This window comes from Tachyglossus aculeatus, chromosome 6 (genome assembly GCF_015852505.1).
Source record: "Tachyglossus aculeatus isolate mTacAcu1 chromosome 6, mTacAcu1.pri, whole genome shotgun sequence".
NCBI classification, from domain to species: domain Eukaryota; kingdom Metazoa; phylum Chordata; class Mammalia; order Monotremata; family Tachyglossidae; genus Tachyglossus; species Tachyglossus aculeatus.
The window spans coordinates 15454911-15469000 of NC_052071.1; the positions used below are offsets into that span (position 1 = coordinate 15454911).

The window sequence follows — 14090 nt, forward strand, 5'->3', positions numbered from 1 at the left end:
CACACACACACACACACACACTCCCTGTCTCTCTTTCTCTCATGTCAGTAGAGTTTACTGGCAGTAGAACCCGTAGGAACACTTTCATTTCTAGGGAAAATGGTTAATCTAAATTACACTTCTTGGTTTTTGGAAATAAACATAAGGCGAGAACTTGTTTTGGCTGAAATCTTTCCAGTCATTTCCCCAGAATAATGGGACAGGTTTTTCCACTGGGATGTAAGAGTTTCCATTATGCTAGGATTATACTAAGCAAAGTATATTCACCCTGTCTTTGAAGTCAGTATTCTAAATTTACTAGTCCAGTTCGTATTGAAAATCAAATGGGGCACTTAGAATTAAATCGGAATTTTTCAAGTAATTATAAGATGTGATGATCATTTTTAAAGAAACTTGGTATTTTAAACCTCTTAGTAAACAGCTGCATTCCTTTTTCACCCATCTACTCTTCTTTGTAAATATACTGAAAAACATTAACAGATAATTGTCCATTTACAGTTACCGATTATAGCACTGGCAGAGTTGGAGCCCCTCTCATATGCTGTGAGATTAAACTAAGAGACTGGCAAGAAGGTGAGATCATTTTCTAGTACTTTGTTTCCTGGGTGCTTTGAGCAGACTTTTCAGGTTCCATCGCTATGTTCGTTATTGACATTCACCTTATCTTCCGTGATAGCCTGCTTTCTACCTCTGCTTATGCCTTCTCTCCTAGACTTCCCTTCTTCCTTTCCCTATGCTAGGGTTCCCTCAGGTCTCTGAATGAAGTGAACTGGCAATCCCGCATATCCACATTGGGCAACTCTGCTCGCTTAAGACTAAGGATTTCCTCCGACTGCCCAGAATTCCTTTTTGCCTGAGAAGTCCTTCCCAACCAGGGGGTTAATTTAGCTCTGGCAGAGAAACCCTGTGAGGTAGGGATTTCCTTGGATCGAGTTTATCCCCATTTCTGTCATCTACCCTGAGGGTGTCGTCACCAGCTATTGGAGAGAGGATGTCTCCAAGTTCAAAGTGGAGAGGGTCACTGATTAAATCTGTCTCTTCTTTGTGCCATCTCCTTACTTCAGTAGATCTTGGATCACTGAGATAGAAGTCTGGGCCAAGATGTGATATGTATTGAGGAATGTGCTTTTGATGACAATTTTCAGGAATACGGAGGGGATGCTGACGTATGTTACTAGTATTCATTCATTCAGTTGTATTTATTGAGAGCACTGTACTACGTGCTTGGGACAGTACAATACAACAGTAAATGGACACATTCCCTGCCCACAGCACACTTACAGTCTGTAGAGGGGTAGACAGACATTGTTACAAATAAATAAATGACAGATATGTACATAAGTGCTGTGGGGCTGGGAAGGGGGAAGAACCAAGGGAGCAAGTCAGGGCAACGCAGACAGGAGTGAGAGAAGAGGTAAGGAGAGGCTTAGTGTAGTCTGAGGACAGTCTTATCTAAATTAGAGTGTACTCCTGCAGTAAAAACGATATAAAACTTGATTGCCAAAATAGTTTGACTTGAAATAACTGATCACACATTTTCTGCCGTTAAGTGGATTAGCAGAAGGGCCCATTTAAGACCTAGAGAAGCAATTTCAAACTGTTGGGAGTTCTTTTTTGGGTTTTTTTATTACACCGAATAACCCCTCTGCTTTTTTTTTATCATCACTTTCAGGAGGCTACACAACTCAAGACAAGCCAAATCCCAGGGGTGAAATTATAATCGGAGGGCAGAATATCTCCATGGGCTATTTTAAAAATGAAGAGAAGACAGCAGAGGATTACTTTGTGGATGAAAATGGGCAGAGGTGGTTTTGTACTGGAGATATTGGTGAATTTCATCCTGATGGGTGTTTGCAAATCATAGGTTAGTAGGGGTCCTTTTGCCTTCTGTGATTGAAAATAATTGTGGGAAACCAAGTGTCAGGTATTAGACCTGTTCTTTTCAGGGTTTTTTTTTTGTTTGTTTTGTTTTAAATGGTATTTGTTAAGCACTTACAATGGGCCAGGCATTGTACTAAGCACTGAGGTAAATACAAGCCCCACATGGGGCTCCCGGACTTGATCCCCACTTTACACATGAGGTAACTGAAGCATAGAAAAGTTAAGTGACTTGTCCAAGGTCATACAGATGACAGGTGGCAGAGCCGAGATTAAAAACCCAGATCCTTCGAACTTCCAGGCCCATGCTTTATCTACTGGGCCACACTGCCTCTCTTTCATTAACCACCCTGGGTTGACAAACACCATTATTTACACCTATTTTGAATCAGACTCGTCACTGAAGGAGAAACCAACAATCCACGTTTCATATGGCAAAAGCCAGAACAGAAATTGTTGGGTGGTTTGGGCAGTGTTCAGCTTATTAATGACAAAAAGTTGTTCAGTAAGGCTTTGCTTTCTGTAACGATTGAATCGGTGAAAGAAAATCAAAACCAATCATAAATAAGAGTTGAGGTATCAAAATATTTTTTCCCAACCTTTTGACAGATCGGAAGAAAGATTTAGTGAAGCTGCAAGCGGGAGAATACGTATCGCTTGGCAAAGTGGAGTCGGCCTTGAAGAACTGTCCACTTATTGACAATATCTGTGCTTTTGCCAAAAGGTAATGAGGAAGAGTGCATTTTTGTATTTTGACTTCTAAGGCAAGATAAGTTCATTGGAAAATAACTTTTGATATAGATTAGCCTGCAGAATTTGAAAAATCTTCATCTTGGTTGAAATAGTAATGCTCCAGAGTTCAGAAAATTCTTCAGAATCAACCGAGTGAGGTTTCAGCCCAAAGTCTTGCCTCTATTTTAATACTGAGGTACAGAACGGATAAATCGAGATCCGTAAAAGACGTCTCTATATTATTTAGAATCGATTTAAAATCCATTTCCTTTACCATATCCCTAGTGATTAGGCCATTGTCGTTATCGTTTATTGGATTTCTTCTGTGTTTCGTTCTTTACCTGTCAGTTGGAATTACCGGTATTGGATGTTTTCTTCTGTTTATCATCCTTCGCCTTTTAGTGACCAGTCTTACGTGATCAGTTTTGTGGTTCCGAATAAAAAAAAACTGACGTTATTAGCTCAGCAGAGGGGAGTCGAGGGATCCTGGGTGGATATCTGTAACAACCCTACCATGGAAGCAGAAATACTGAAGGAGATCAAAGAGGCCGCAAACACAAGTAAGAAATGGATGATTGGTCGGTTGAATGCCATGACTCTGGGGATTGTGTCCCCGGACGGTGAGGTTAAAGATCAGCTCAGGCCCCGGCTGATGGCACCCACCCAAATATCTCTTTGCCTGGCGAGGGGATATTGTCTGGGCCTTCTAAAGATAGTATTTGTCAAACGCTTATTATGTGCCAAGCACTCTACTAAGCAACTGGGATGGATACAAGCAAATCACATTGGACACAGTCCCTGTCCCACGTGGGGCTCACAGTCTCAATCTTTATTTTACTCATTCAGTCAGTCGTATTTGAGCACTCACTGTGTGCAGAGCACTGTACTAAGCGCTTGAAAAGTACAGTTCAGCAATAGACAGAATCCCTGCCCACAACGGCCTTACAGTCTAGAAGGGGGGAGACAGACGTCAAAACAAGTAAAGAGGCATCAATATAAATAAGTAGAATAGACCATTAAAAGGCACCAGCAAAGTGAAAGTGAAATTGCCTTGAAAGTGCTAAATAAAATCATCCCAGGTTATTTCAGCAAGCAGGAAATCATTATTTCTCCCGGCCTCTCCCCGGCGTTTATTCCTCCCCTAGTTCTGCCACTCACCAATAGAAGGTAGAACTGAGAGAGGGGAAGGAAAGTCAGGGGGAGCAGGTGGGAGAGAAAAGGGGGTGTGTAGGGACAGAGGAAAGCAGCAGAGAGGGATTCCCATAGCCCAGACCACGCTATTTTTTGGCCCTGAAACCTGGCACTGGACTGACTGATTGAAGAAGTAGGTTTCATCCCTGCCAAGGTAGCACCCTCTATTGTCGACAAGATGGAGAAAACCAGGCTCCTTTTTGGCTGTTTTGGCTTCTTGGCTGAATATTTGGAAAGGTATTTTTCAAAAACTTGTTGTTAGATGGCATGTTCCTCACCCTAACCTGACCGGTGTCTCTCTAACGCTTTGCGCATCTGAAAATTAGGATAGTTGCCCGTGGCCACTTGTTCAAGCAGGAAGAAAGCTAGGATTCATTCATTCAGTGGTGTTTATTCATCATCATCATCAATCGTATTTATTGAGCGCTTACTATGTGCAGAGCACTGTACTGAGCGCTTGGGAAGTACAAATTGGCAACATATAGAGACAGTCCCTACCCAACAGTGGGCTCACAGTCTAAAAGGGGGAGACAGAGAACAAAACCAAACATACTAACAAAATAAAATAAATAGGATAGATATGTACAAGTAAAATAAATAAATAAATAGAGTAATAAATATGTACAAACATATATACATATATATAGGTGCTGTGGGGAAGGGAAGGAGGTAAGATGGGGGGATGGAGAGGGGGACGAAGGGGAGAGGAAGGAAGGGGCTCAGTCTGGGAAGGCCTCCTTTATTGAGTGCTTACTGTGTCAGAGCGCGGTACTTAACACTTGGGAGAATACAATACAGCAGTAAACAGACACATTCCTTGCCCACAATGAGCCTGCAGTCTAGAGAGGGAGACAGGCATTAAGATAAATGATATGTATATATGTTTGTACATATTTATTACTCTATTTTACTTGTACATATCTATTATATTTATTTTGTTAGTATGTTTGGTTTTGTTCTCTGTCTCCCCCTTTTAGACTGTGAGCCCACTGTTGGGTAGGGACTGTCTCTATGTGTTGCCAACTTGTACTTCCCAAGCGCTTAGTACCGTGCTCTGCACACAGTAAGCGCTCAATAAATACGATTGATTGAGATAAGGACATAAGTGGTGTGGAGCTGGGAGCTGGGATGAATAAAGGGAGCAAGTCAGGGTGATGCAGAAGGGAGTGGGAGAAGAGGGAAGGCCGCAGTAAGGCCTTGAAGAGGAGAAAGTGATGGTTGCATTTGAGGAGGGAGGGTTTTCCAGGCCAGAGGCAGGATGTGGGTGAGAGGTCGGTGCAAGATTGATGAGATCAAGGTACAATGAGAAGGTTGGCATCAGAGGAGCCATGTGTGCAGCCTGGATTGTAGTAGGAGAGTAGCCAGGTGAGATAGGAGAGGGTAAGGTGATTGACTACTTTAAAGCCAATGGTGAGGAGTTTTTGTTTGATGCCGAAGTGGTGAGTAGCCAGGGTAAGGAAATTGGCTGCTTTAAAGCCAATGGTGAGGGGTTTTTGTGGTGAGTAGCCTCTGGGGTTTCTTGAGGAGTGGGGAAATGTGGCCTGGATGTTTTTTAGAAATGAATAGGATTAGGACCGAGTAGCCTCAGGTCACTAAACTGTAGTGTTTCTAAAGTGGAATCCTTTTTTTGTTTGTTTGTTTTTTGCCAGCAATTGCTTCCTTTCATTACATGCACTGCAGAGTTTAAACAATATAAAATGGATTTGCCTACAAATTCATATTTATTGCTATCGGATCATTAGCTACAACTATAAATTGAGACTAATTCATAACTTGACCAAACAGACTTTATTAAGGCTAAAATGATATAATGCCCTGTGACACATTCTCTTTAGATATCCTCTAATGTTCGGACATTGTACCCAACTCCTCAGCTCTGACTTATTTTATAGTCTAGATAGCTCTAAGTGGGTAAAATTCAGAAGATATATGGTAGGATGCCTGATCTCTTATAAAAGGCCTTCTTTTGAAATGTAGCAAATACCTAGAAACATAGCAAAATGCAATTGTTCTCAGATTCTCCCACTCCCTTTTATGTCACCCTTGCACTTGGATGGGCACTTTATTCAGCCCTCCCTTGTCCCCACAACACTTATTTGCATGTCCGTAATGAATTTATATTAATGTCTGTCTCCCCCCCTAGACTGTAAGCCCATTATGGGCAGGGAACATGTCTACCAACTCTTACATTGTACTCTCCCAAGTGCTTTGCACACAGAAAGCATTCCAATGATTGATTTAGTTTGTGGAATGGCATAAAACCATAAATTGTATCCGTAAGGATTATGCCAACTGAGTGGAGAACCTCACAGTCAGATCCTGAAAGAGGTAGCCCTACCTTTTAGGCTATTTGCTATTCCATGAAGTCCATTTACAGAGTCTTTGTAGGTCATCTAATAGGAAATTCATATATCCATCTTTTTTCTTTGACCTGGAGAATTCGTGAGCAGCTCGTCACCATACTGTTTTGGTTTTTTTCTGTCCTTTTTTCTTCCCTTCCTGTTCCAGTGAAGTTGGAGCGATTTGAAATCCCAATCAAGGTACGGTTGAGCCCTGAACCCTGGACCCCAGAAACCGGCTTAGTAACCGACGCTTTCAAATTGAAAAGGAAAGAACTGAAAATTCATTACCTCAACGACATCGAGAGAATGTATGGGGGCAAGTAATGCTTTGGTGAGAAAGCTGGGCATGAGGGGCCCCGGTCAGCCGTCATTTCTAACGTTCGAAGCCTCCTAGGTGGAGAACATCCTGCAATATAGGTCTGAAGACTCGTAAGATAGCAAAACTGAAAACAAAACTTGATTAAAATAGCTGTTGGAACGCCTTTCAACTTTGTGGTCTCGCATTGTTCAAGTGAAGCTGAAATTGGAAAAAATATTTTCTTCTGAATCCTGTATTGAACTCAAAGTCCTCCTCCCACCCCACATGTGAGTTAGAACAAAAATAGCATTTTCCCTTTTGGTGTCTGTGGGTCCCTAAGAGGGGAAAAAATGTAATGGCAAATGGAGGTGTGAGGCATTTCAGGGTGTATGCAGCTTCAAGAAGGGGATTCCAAAACCAAGTATCAAGCATGTTCCTGCTTCACAAGACACTCGGCCACGTTTAGCATTTGCCAGTCCACCGTCACCAAATAAACCGAATCCGGGGGTTTCCAGAGTTCTCTTTCAAGTATTTATTTTGGCGGGCAAAATCACTGTTATTTAGGAATATAGCCTGCAAATTCAAATGAATTTCCTTTATTCTTAGAAGCAGAATGGATGTGTAGAGCTAGGCCAGGGATTGGATCCTCTGCCTTAGCGCAGGCCTGTGTCTATTAGCAGTCCCTAAAAGGGAATATTTTCTAAACCTGCTGAATTTGCCCGGGAGAGCCAAAACGCTTTATTGAAACTGCAATCCCAAATGAATACCTTTGATTTTTTTTGTAGCCTTAAATGACAAGAACATTTGTAAAGGTTCCCTAGCCCATCAGGATAAGTTTTCACTTTACAACCTGAGATCAAAATTGAAATGATCCTCCTCTAGATTCTCAGCTCACTGAGGGCAGGGAACGTGTCTGTCAATTCTCTCTCACTCTCCCAAGTGCTTAGTATAGTGCTGTGCACATGGTAAGCTCTGAATATACACCATTGATTGGTACAACCAAAAATTGGAGTAAGGAGTTGTTTCCCCACCCCTTCCTCTTTTCCCCTCTCCTACCAGAGTTGGTATCATCACATGCATCTTAAAAAGAAGTTTGGAAAGAGAAATGAACCTTTCATTTGTCTCGGCAAACAAGTAAATGGAGGATTTGATTTTTAAAATATAGCCATTTTAAAATATATTTATTCTTGGCCGAATTTGAATGGCTATTTCGTATTGCCGATTGGGGTTCTTAATCTCTTGCATTTTAGAAAGCATTCCAGTTCACCTAATTCCACTAAAGCAGGTTACAGTGAACAACCTTCCCAGTACCTTGTCTTTTTAATTTTATATTTTTAATCTACAGGTTTTGGCTAGGTTGTAGAAGTTGGTTTTTCCAGGGGAAGGCCTTGCTGTCGTGAAAGCTCTTTTCCTGTTATGCAACTGTTCGAAACTGGAAATTCTACACATGTCGGGTGGGAGGTGGGGGGGGGGGGGGTCTGATCAGGGGGCTTGATTTGTGTGCAGTAATTTGTAATGTATATTTTTAAAATCTGTAGTTAAAACTACAGGCTAGCTGTTCACAAGGGAACCGTGATGACTGTAAAGAGTGAAAAATGCTTAATACCATTCTACTTTGCACTTTTCTTAATCATTTGATAGGTGTGTTTGCTTCAATTGCTTTGTACAGCTCTGGGCCTCCCTTGCAGGAGACTAGACTTTCCTTGCTCTGAAATATTTATGAAGAAAAAATAGATTATTCTATTCATTAATATTTAAATGTTATGTATATGATGGTTAAAAAGGAAAACAATCGGGTATTGTCATTGTCAACAGGAATGAAGGTTTTTGTAAAGATTATCTGTGCAGTATTCAGCAGGGTAAAATTCTAGGCAAGTTTTTCCTGCGTGTGTGTGCTGTGTGTGTGTAGACAGTCTCCCCCCCCCCCCCCAACTTATAATCTTCCCTCCCTTTAACCGTCTCCTAAGTATGAAAATAAACCATCATTAACAAGTGGACAGATAGCCAATCTTGACCGTAAAACATGGGCAAATGCTTGCTTTTCCTCAAGGGACCATTTTCTTAACCTTTTGAAGATGTGATTTCTTTTTGTTATTTTGGAAGGCAAGCTTTCGGCAAACACTACACACATGCGTGGGTATGCACATGAATGTGTATGTGTTGGTGAACACGTTTTATTTTCCATCTGTTTCTTTCTGTTTTTATTTTGGATCTCTCCTCCTCCTTGCCTTCCTTAATGCTAACACACTGCCAACTGCTATTGTGTAAAAGCTCCGGAAAAGTGAATACAAAAAACACTGGCTGCGGGCTGCTAGTTTTCTGAAAATCCAGATAGCATTAAGGGACCAAAAGATGCCACTGCCCCTCTCTTTCCTTTTCTAGATCCATCCACCTGTTTACATACCTGGGGACTCTCTTTTTCCACTTATTAGTGACTTTTTAAATGATTGGATCTCTTGGCATTTGGGTCCTGATGTTTTCCTCCTTGTTAAAACTACTCACTGTTCAGTGTTTTTTCAGACCATGTCTACCATCACAGATGCTATAATTTTTAAAAAATGTACTGTGGCTTAGTCTCCTCTTTCAATTTCTTACACTGTATACCGGAATTGTATCCCCTTGGCTCCTTTAACCCCTTGATAGTATTAAATCTTTTTTTTTTTTTGTCTGTGGAATTAAAACAAGATCTCCACTGTACATGGAAGTATGACTGCATGTTATAGGTATGATCTGTCAGAGCTGAACTAGAGTTGAATGGTTGAAGAACTGCTTGAGAGAGTAAAGGGTCTTTCCACCACTTGCAGAATGTTTTTTTGATCACAGATAGGACACTTTGCCTCTATTTTCTTGGTAGTGCGTGTAAAGTGTTGCTGAATAAATAAAATGGGAACAGGGAAAGGATTTGCGTTGTCTCTTTGGTCTGAGAATCTGAATGTTTTCCCTTTTCAAATGTTGTTTTTTAGTGGGGAATCAATCAATCATATTTATTGAGCGCTTACTGTGTGCAGAGCACTGTACTAAGCGCTTGGGAAGTACAAGTTGGCAACATATAGAGACAGTCCCTACCCACCAGTGGGCTCACAGTCTAAAAGGGGGAGAGACATGTAAAAAATTGTACTCTTGCAGTCTGGGTCTTCTGTTGAATGTTTTCCCTTTTCAAATGTTGTTTCTTAGTGGGGAAAAAATTGTACTCTTGCAGTCTGGGTCTTCTGTTGAATGTTTTCCCTTTTCAAATGTTGTTTCTTAGTGGGGAAAAAATTGTAGTCTTGCAGCCTGGGTTTTCTGTTAAGCACCGCTACTGGGTGAGGTGGATTGAATCTTGGTGAAGAAAGCTGGATGGTAAATGACCTCCCAGTTAAAAAAAAATAAATGCCCCTTCTGGGGAAGAGCTAGTGTGTGAATGAAGGCCTTTATGATGGAATCCACAGATTTGAGGAGTACCGTTTAAATCTGTTTCCCTTTAAGTGCTCATTCCCACATCTAGCCACAATTGTTGTAAATGTGATTTTAAAATCAGTGATACAATCCCCGTTCATTTTGTTGAGTAACCCCATAAAGCACAGATGGTTTGAATTTTCCCCAAAGTCTTGTTGAGCCCGATGTAACCCCCAGAGATACTCCTTCACCAACTGCACCGTTGAAGCCTGTGCCCTCTTCAGCGGCAGAGTAGCCAGACGGGCCTCTTCAGAGCCCGGTGGCCCGGCCGGCAGCTCTGAGCCTTCTGATAGTTTAAAGAACCTTTAGGTCCCCAGGCATATCTATTTATTTTATTAGTATGTTTGGTTTTGTTCTCTGTCTCCCCCTTTTAGACTGTGAGCCCGCTGTTGGATAGGGACTGTCTCTCTGTGTTGCCAACTTGTACTTCCCAAGTGCTTAGTATAGTGCTCTGCACACAGTAAGCGCTCAATAAATATGATTGATTGATTGATAAATGATTTTAAAATCAGTGATACAATCCCCATTCATTTTGTTGAGTAACCCCATAAAGCACAGATGGTTTGAATTTTCCCCAAAGTCTTGTTGAGCCCGATGTAGCCCCCAGATACTCCTTCACCAACTGCACCGTTGAAGCCTGTGCCCTCTTCAGTGGCAGAGTAGCCAGACGGGCCTCTTCAGAGCCCGGTGGCTCGGCCAGCAGCTTTGAGCCTTCTGATAGTTTAAAGAACCTTTAGGTCCCCAGGCATATCTGTTCTATTTATTTTATTTTGTTACTATGTTTGGTTTTGTTCTCTATCTCCCCCTTTTAGACTGTGAGCCCGCTGTTGGGTAGGGACTGTCTCTCTGTTGCCAACTTGTACTTCCCAAGCGCTTAGTACAGTGCTCTGCACACAGTAAGCGCTCAATAAATACGATTGATTGATGGATTGATTTCAGGGACCCCCTCAGAGGAAAGGGGCCGTCACCTTGCCACCCCTCCGACCGGAATTGGGCACTGGCCTAGCCCAAGCCGGATTCCCCCGGAGGGCCGACCCCTCGGCCTGGTCGGACATTCTGTTTTTCCCAAGATGATCCAAGCCACCACGGAGGTGGGAGGGCCGGTTCCTGCCCATCTCAGCTAAGCACTGTAGGTGGGTTTGTCGTACAGCTTCTCAAAGGGGTCTCTGGGTAATTGCTCTGTTGGCAAGCGTGGTATTTACTATGTGCCAAATACCGTACTAAGGGCTGGAGTCGATACAAGCAGATCGGTTTGGACACGGTCTCTGTCCCACTTGGGGCTCACAGTCTTAATCCCCGTTTTACAGATGAAGTAACCGAGGCCCAGAGAAGTGAAGTGACGTGCTCGAGGCCACACAACGGACAAGTGGTGGAGCTGGGATTCGAACTCATGACTTTCCGACTCCTAGGCCATGCTGATGAGATCCAGGGAGAGAGGGAGGCTTCCGTTCTCCCGAGATCACCCAAGCCACCATGGAGCTTGGAAGGCCCGGTTCTGCCCATTCCAGCTAAAATTTGTAGATGGGCATGGCACTGAGCTTCAACAAAGCGGCCTCTGGGTAATTGCTGTGTTGGTGGTAGGATTGGAACCACAGTCTTCTACCAATCAATCAATCAATCGTGTTTATTGAGCGCTTATTGTGTGCGGAGCACTGTACTAAGCGCCTGGGAAGTACAAGTTGGCAACATACAGAGACAGTCCCTACCCAACAGTGGGCTCACAGTCTACAAGGGGGAGACAGAACAAAACCAAACATATTAACAAAATAAAATAGATATGTACAAGTAAAATAGAGTAATAAATATGTACAAACATATATACATATATACAGGTGCTGTGGGGAAGGGAAGGAGGTAAGACGGGGGGATGGAGGGGGGAGGAGGGGGACTGTCTCTATATGTTGCCAACTTGTACTTCCCAAGTGCTTAGTACAGTGCTCTGCACACAGTAAGCGCTCAATAAATACGATTAATTGATTGATTGGAACCACCTCCCTGCCCCCAAATTGCTTTGTGCAGTATCTCACGGCAGGGTTGATGGTGGTTAATTGAAATCTTTTTTCTTTTGGTTTTTTCCTCTCCTCTGCAAATGAATCTGTGGAGGAAAGCCCCCGCCCTCTCCCTGGAAATTAAGCAGTTCTCCTGTTCTGGAGTATAACAGCTCAACGTTTTGGTGATGAGATATGAGAATCGGTCATAAATGATCTCCTAACACAGGATCCTAACCCCGGGGTGGAACCACTGGTGGAGGGGATGGGAGTCCGAAGGTCATGGGTTCTAATCCTGACTCTGCCACTTGTCTGCTGTGTGACCTTGGGTAAATCACTTCACTTCTCTGCACCTCAGTTACCTCATCTGTTAAATGGGGATTGAGATTGAGCCCCATGGGGGACAGGGATTGTGTCCAACCCCATTTCCTTGTATTCACTCCAGTGCTTAGTACAGTACCTGGCATATAAGCACTTAATAAATACCACAGTTGTTATCATTGCTAGATTTGAAGGTCCGCCTTCTCATCTTTAATAATAATAACAGTATTTAAGTGCTTACAATAATAATAATAATAATAATAATAATAATGGCATTTGTTAAGCGCCTACTATGTGCAAAGCACTGTTCTAAGCGCTATGTGTCAAGCACTCTTAAGCACTGGGGTAGATAGAAGCTAATCTGGTTGGACACAGTCCCTGTCCCACATGGGGCTCTCAGTCTTAATCCCCATTTCACAAATGAGGAAACTGGCACAGAGAAGTTAAATGAGTTGCCTGAGGTCACACAGCAAAATGGGGATTAGAACCCAGGTCCTTCTGACTCCCGGGCCTGTGTTCTATCCACTAGGCCATGCTGCCTTTATCTGGGTAATCTATAGGTGCCCCAAAGGGAACAATATATTCTGATCAGAATAATATTTTTTAAAAAAACACCAACTTTGAGTAGCTAAGATAGCCAGTGTGCTTGCCTCATTGGAAAATTCACTTTTAAAACTTTGCCACCGTAGACGGAGGAAGACTCTGCTGAAATTCAGCAAGACTTTTCAATTCTCTTATCTGTGGTGTAGAATAGTGATGAAGGTATCCTTACTTTTTCCATTAACCTTAATGGCATAGGATAGAGAGCCAATACAGCGAGACTTGAGTTCTGAGAAACCAGAGTGCAAAGCGCATCGGCGTACCGCGAACCCAGTTTTATATAAAAGGGGGTCGGCTTTGGACCATAAAAATAATAATAATAATAATGATGGCATTTGTTAAGCACTTACTATGTGCAAAACACTGTTCTCGTTTCTTTCACCTCCTGTAGACTATACATTGTGGGCAGAAAACATGTCTGCCAACTCTGTTATATTGTACTCTCCCAAGCACTTAGTACAGTTCTCTGCACACAGTAAGTGCTCAATAAATTCAATCGTATTGAGCGCTTACTGTGTGCAGAGCACTGTACTGAACGCTTGGGAAGTACAAGTCGGCAACACATAGAGACGGTCCCTACCCAACAATGGGCTCAGTCTAGAAGGGGGAGACAGATAAAACAAAACATGTAGACAGGTGTCAAAACGTCAGAATAAATAGAATTACAGCTATATGCACACCATTAACAAAATACAGTAAATATGTACAAGTAAAATAGAGTAATAAATCTGTACAAATATATACAAGTGCCGTGGGGAGGGGAATGAGGTTGGGCAGAAGGGTGGGGGGAATAAAGGAAGCACTGTGGCAGATTGAGATGAAACATTGTGGGCACTCTGAATATCCTAAACGCCCCCGTCCCCAACATTGCAAGAATTGAGTCAGGATATTAAGGGGATATGGCAATAATGATAATAATGATGGCATTTATTAAGCGCTTACTATGTGCAAAGCACCGTTCTTCCTGTAGAGTATTTAAAAAGTGTACAGCAGAAACTCCCATTCTCCTTTGCCTAAGTTTTCCATTCAGATGTGCTCCAAGAACTTGATTATTCTATTTCTTTTAGGTCAAATCTCAAGACTCATTTGTGGTGTGGAAGCTTCGGCCAGGTAAGCTGACTAGCTTCCCAGTTCGGAACCTAGCCCCCTCTGAACGGGAAGCTCACTATGGGCAGGGAATGTCTGTTATATTGTTATATAACAATATATAACAACTCTTTTATATAACAACCCTTCCAAGTGCTTAGTACAGTGCTGTGCACACAGTAAGCACTCAATAAATATGATTGACTGACTGGCCAGCCT

General features: G+C 42.4%; 1 protein-coding gene across 6 annotated transcripts in view; it reads left to right on the forward strand.

Moving 5' to 3' along the window:
* Positions 1-9342, forward strand: part of ACSL4 (acyl-CoA synthetase long chain family member 4) — a 77555-nt gene extending 68213 nt beyond the window's left edge. For all 6 annotated transcript variants that reach the window (XM_038747684.1, XM_038747686.1, XM_038747688.1 and 3 more), the window contains exons 12-16: positions 499-573; positions 1673-1864; positions 2488-2602; positions 3013-3170; positions 6310-9342. In XM_038747684.1, the coding sequence (XP_038603612.1) occupies positions 499-573; positions 1673-1864; positions 2488-2602; positions 3013-3170; positions 6310-6467 (698 nt within the window). In that variant the 3' untranslated portion in view covers positions 6468-9342. The remainder of the gene's footprint in view (positions 1-498; positions 574-1672; positions 1865-2487; positions 2603-3012; positions 3171-6309) is intronic.
* The last annotated feature ends 4748 nt before the right edge of the window (positions 9343-14090 follow it).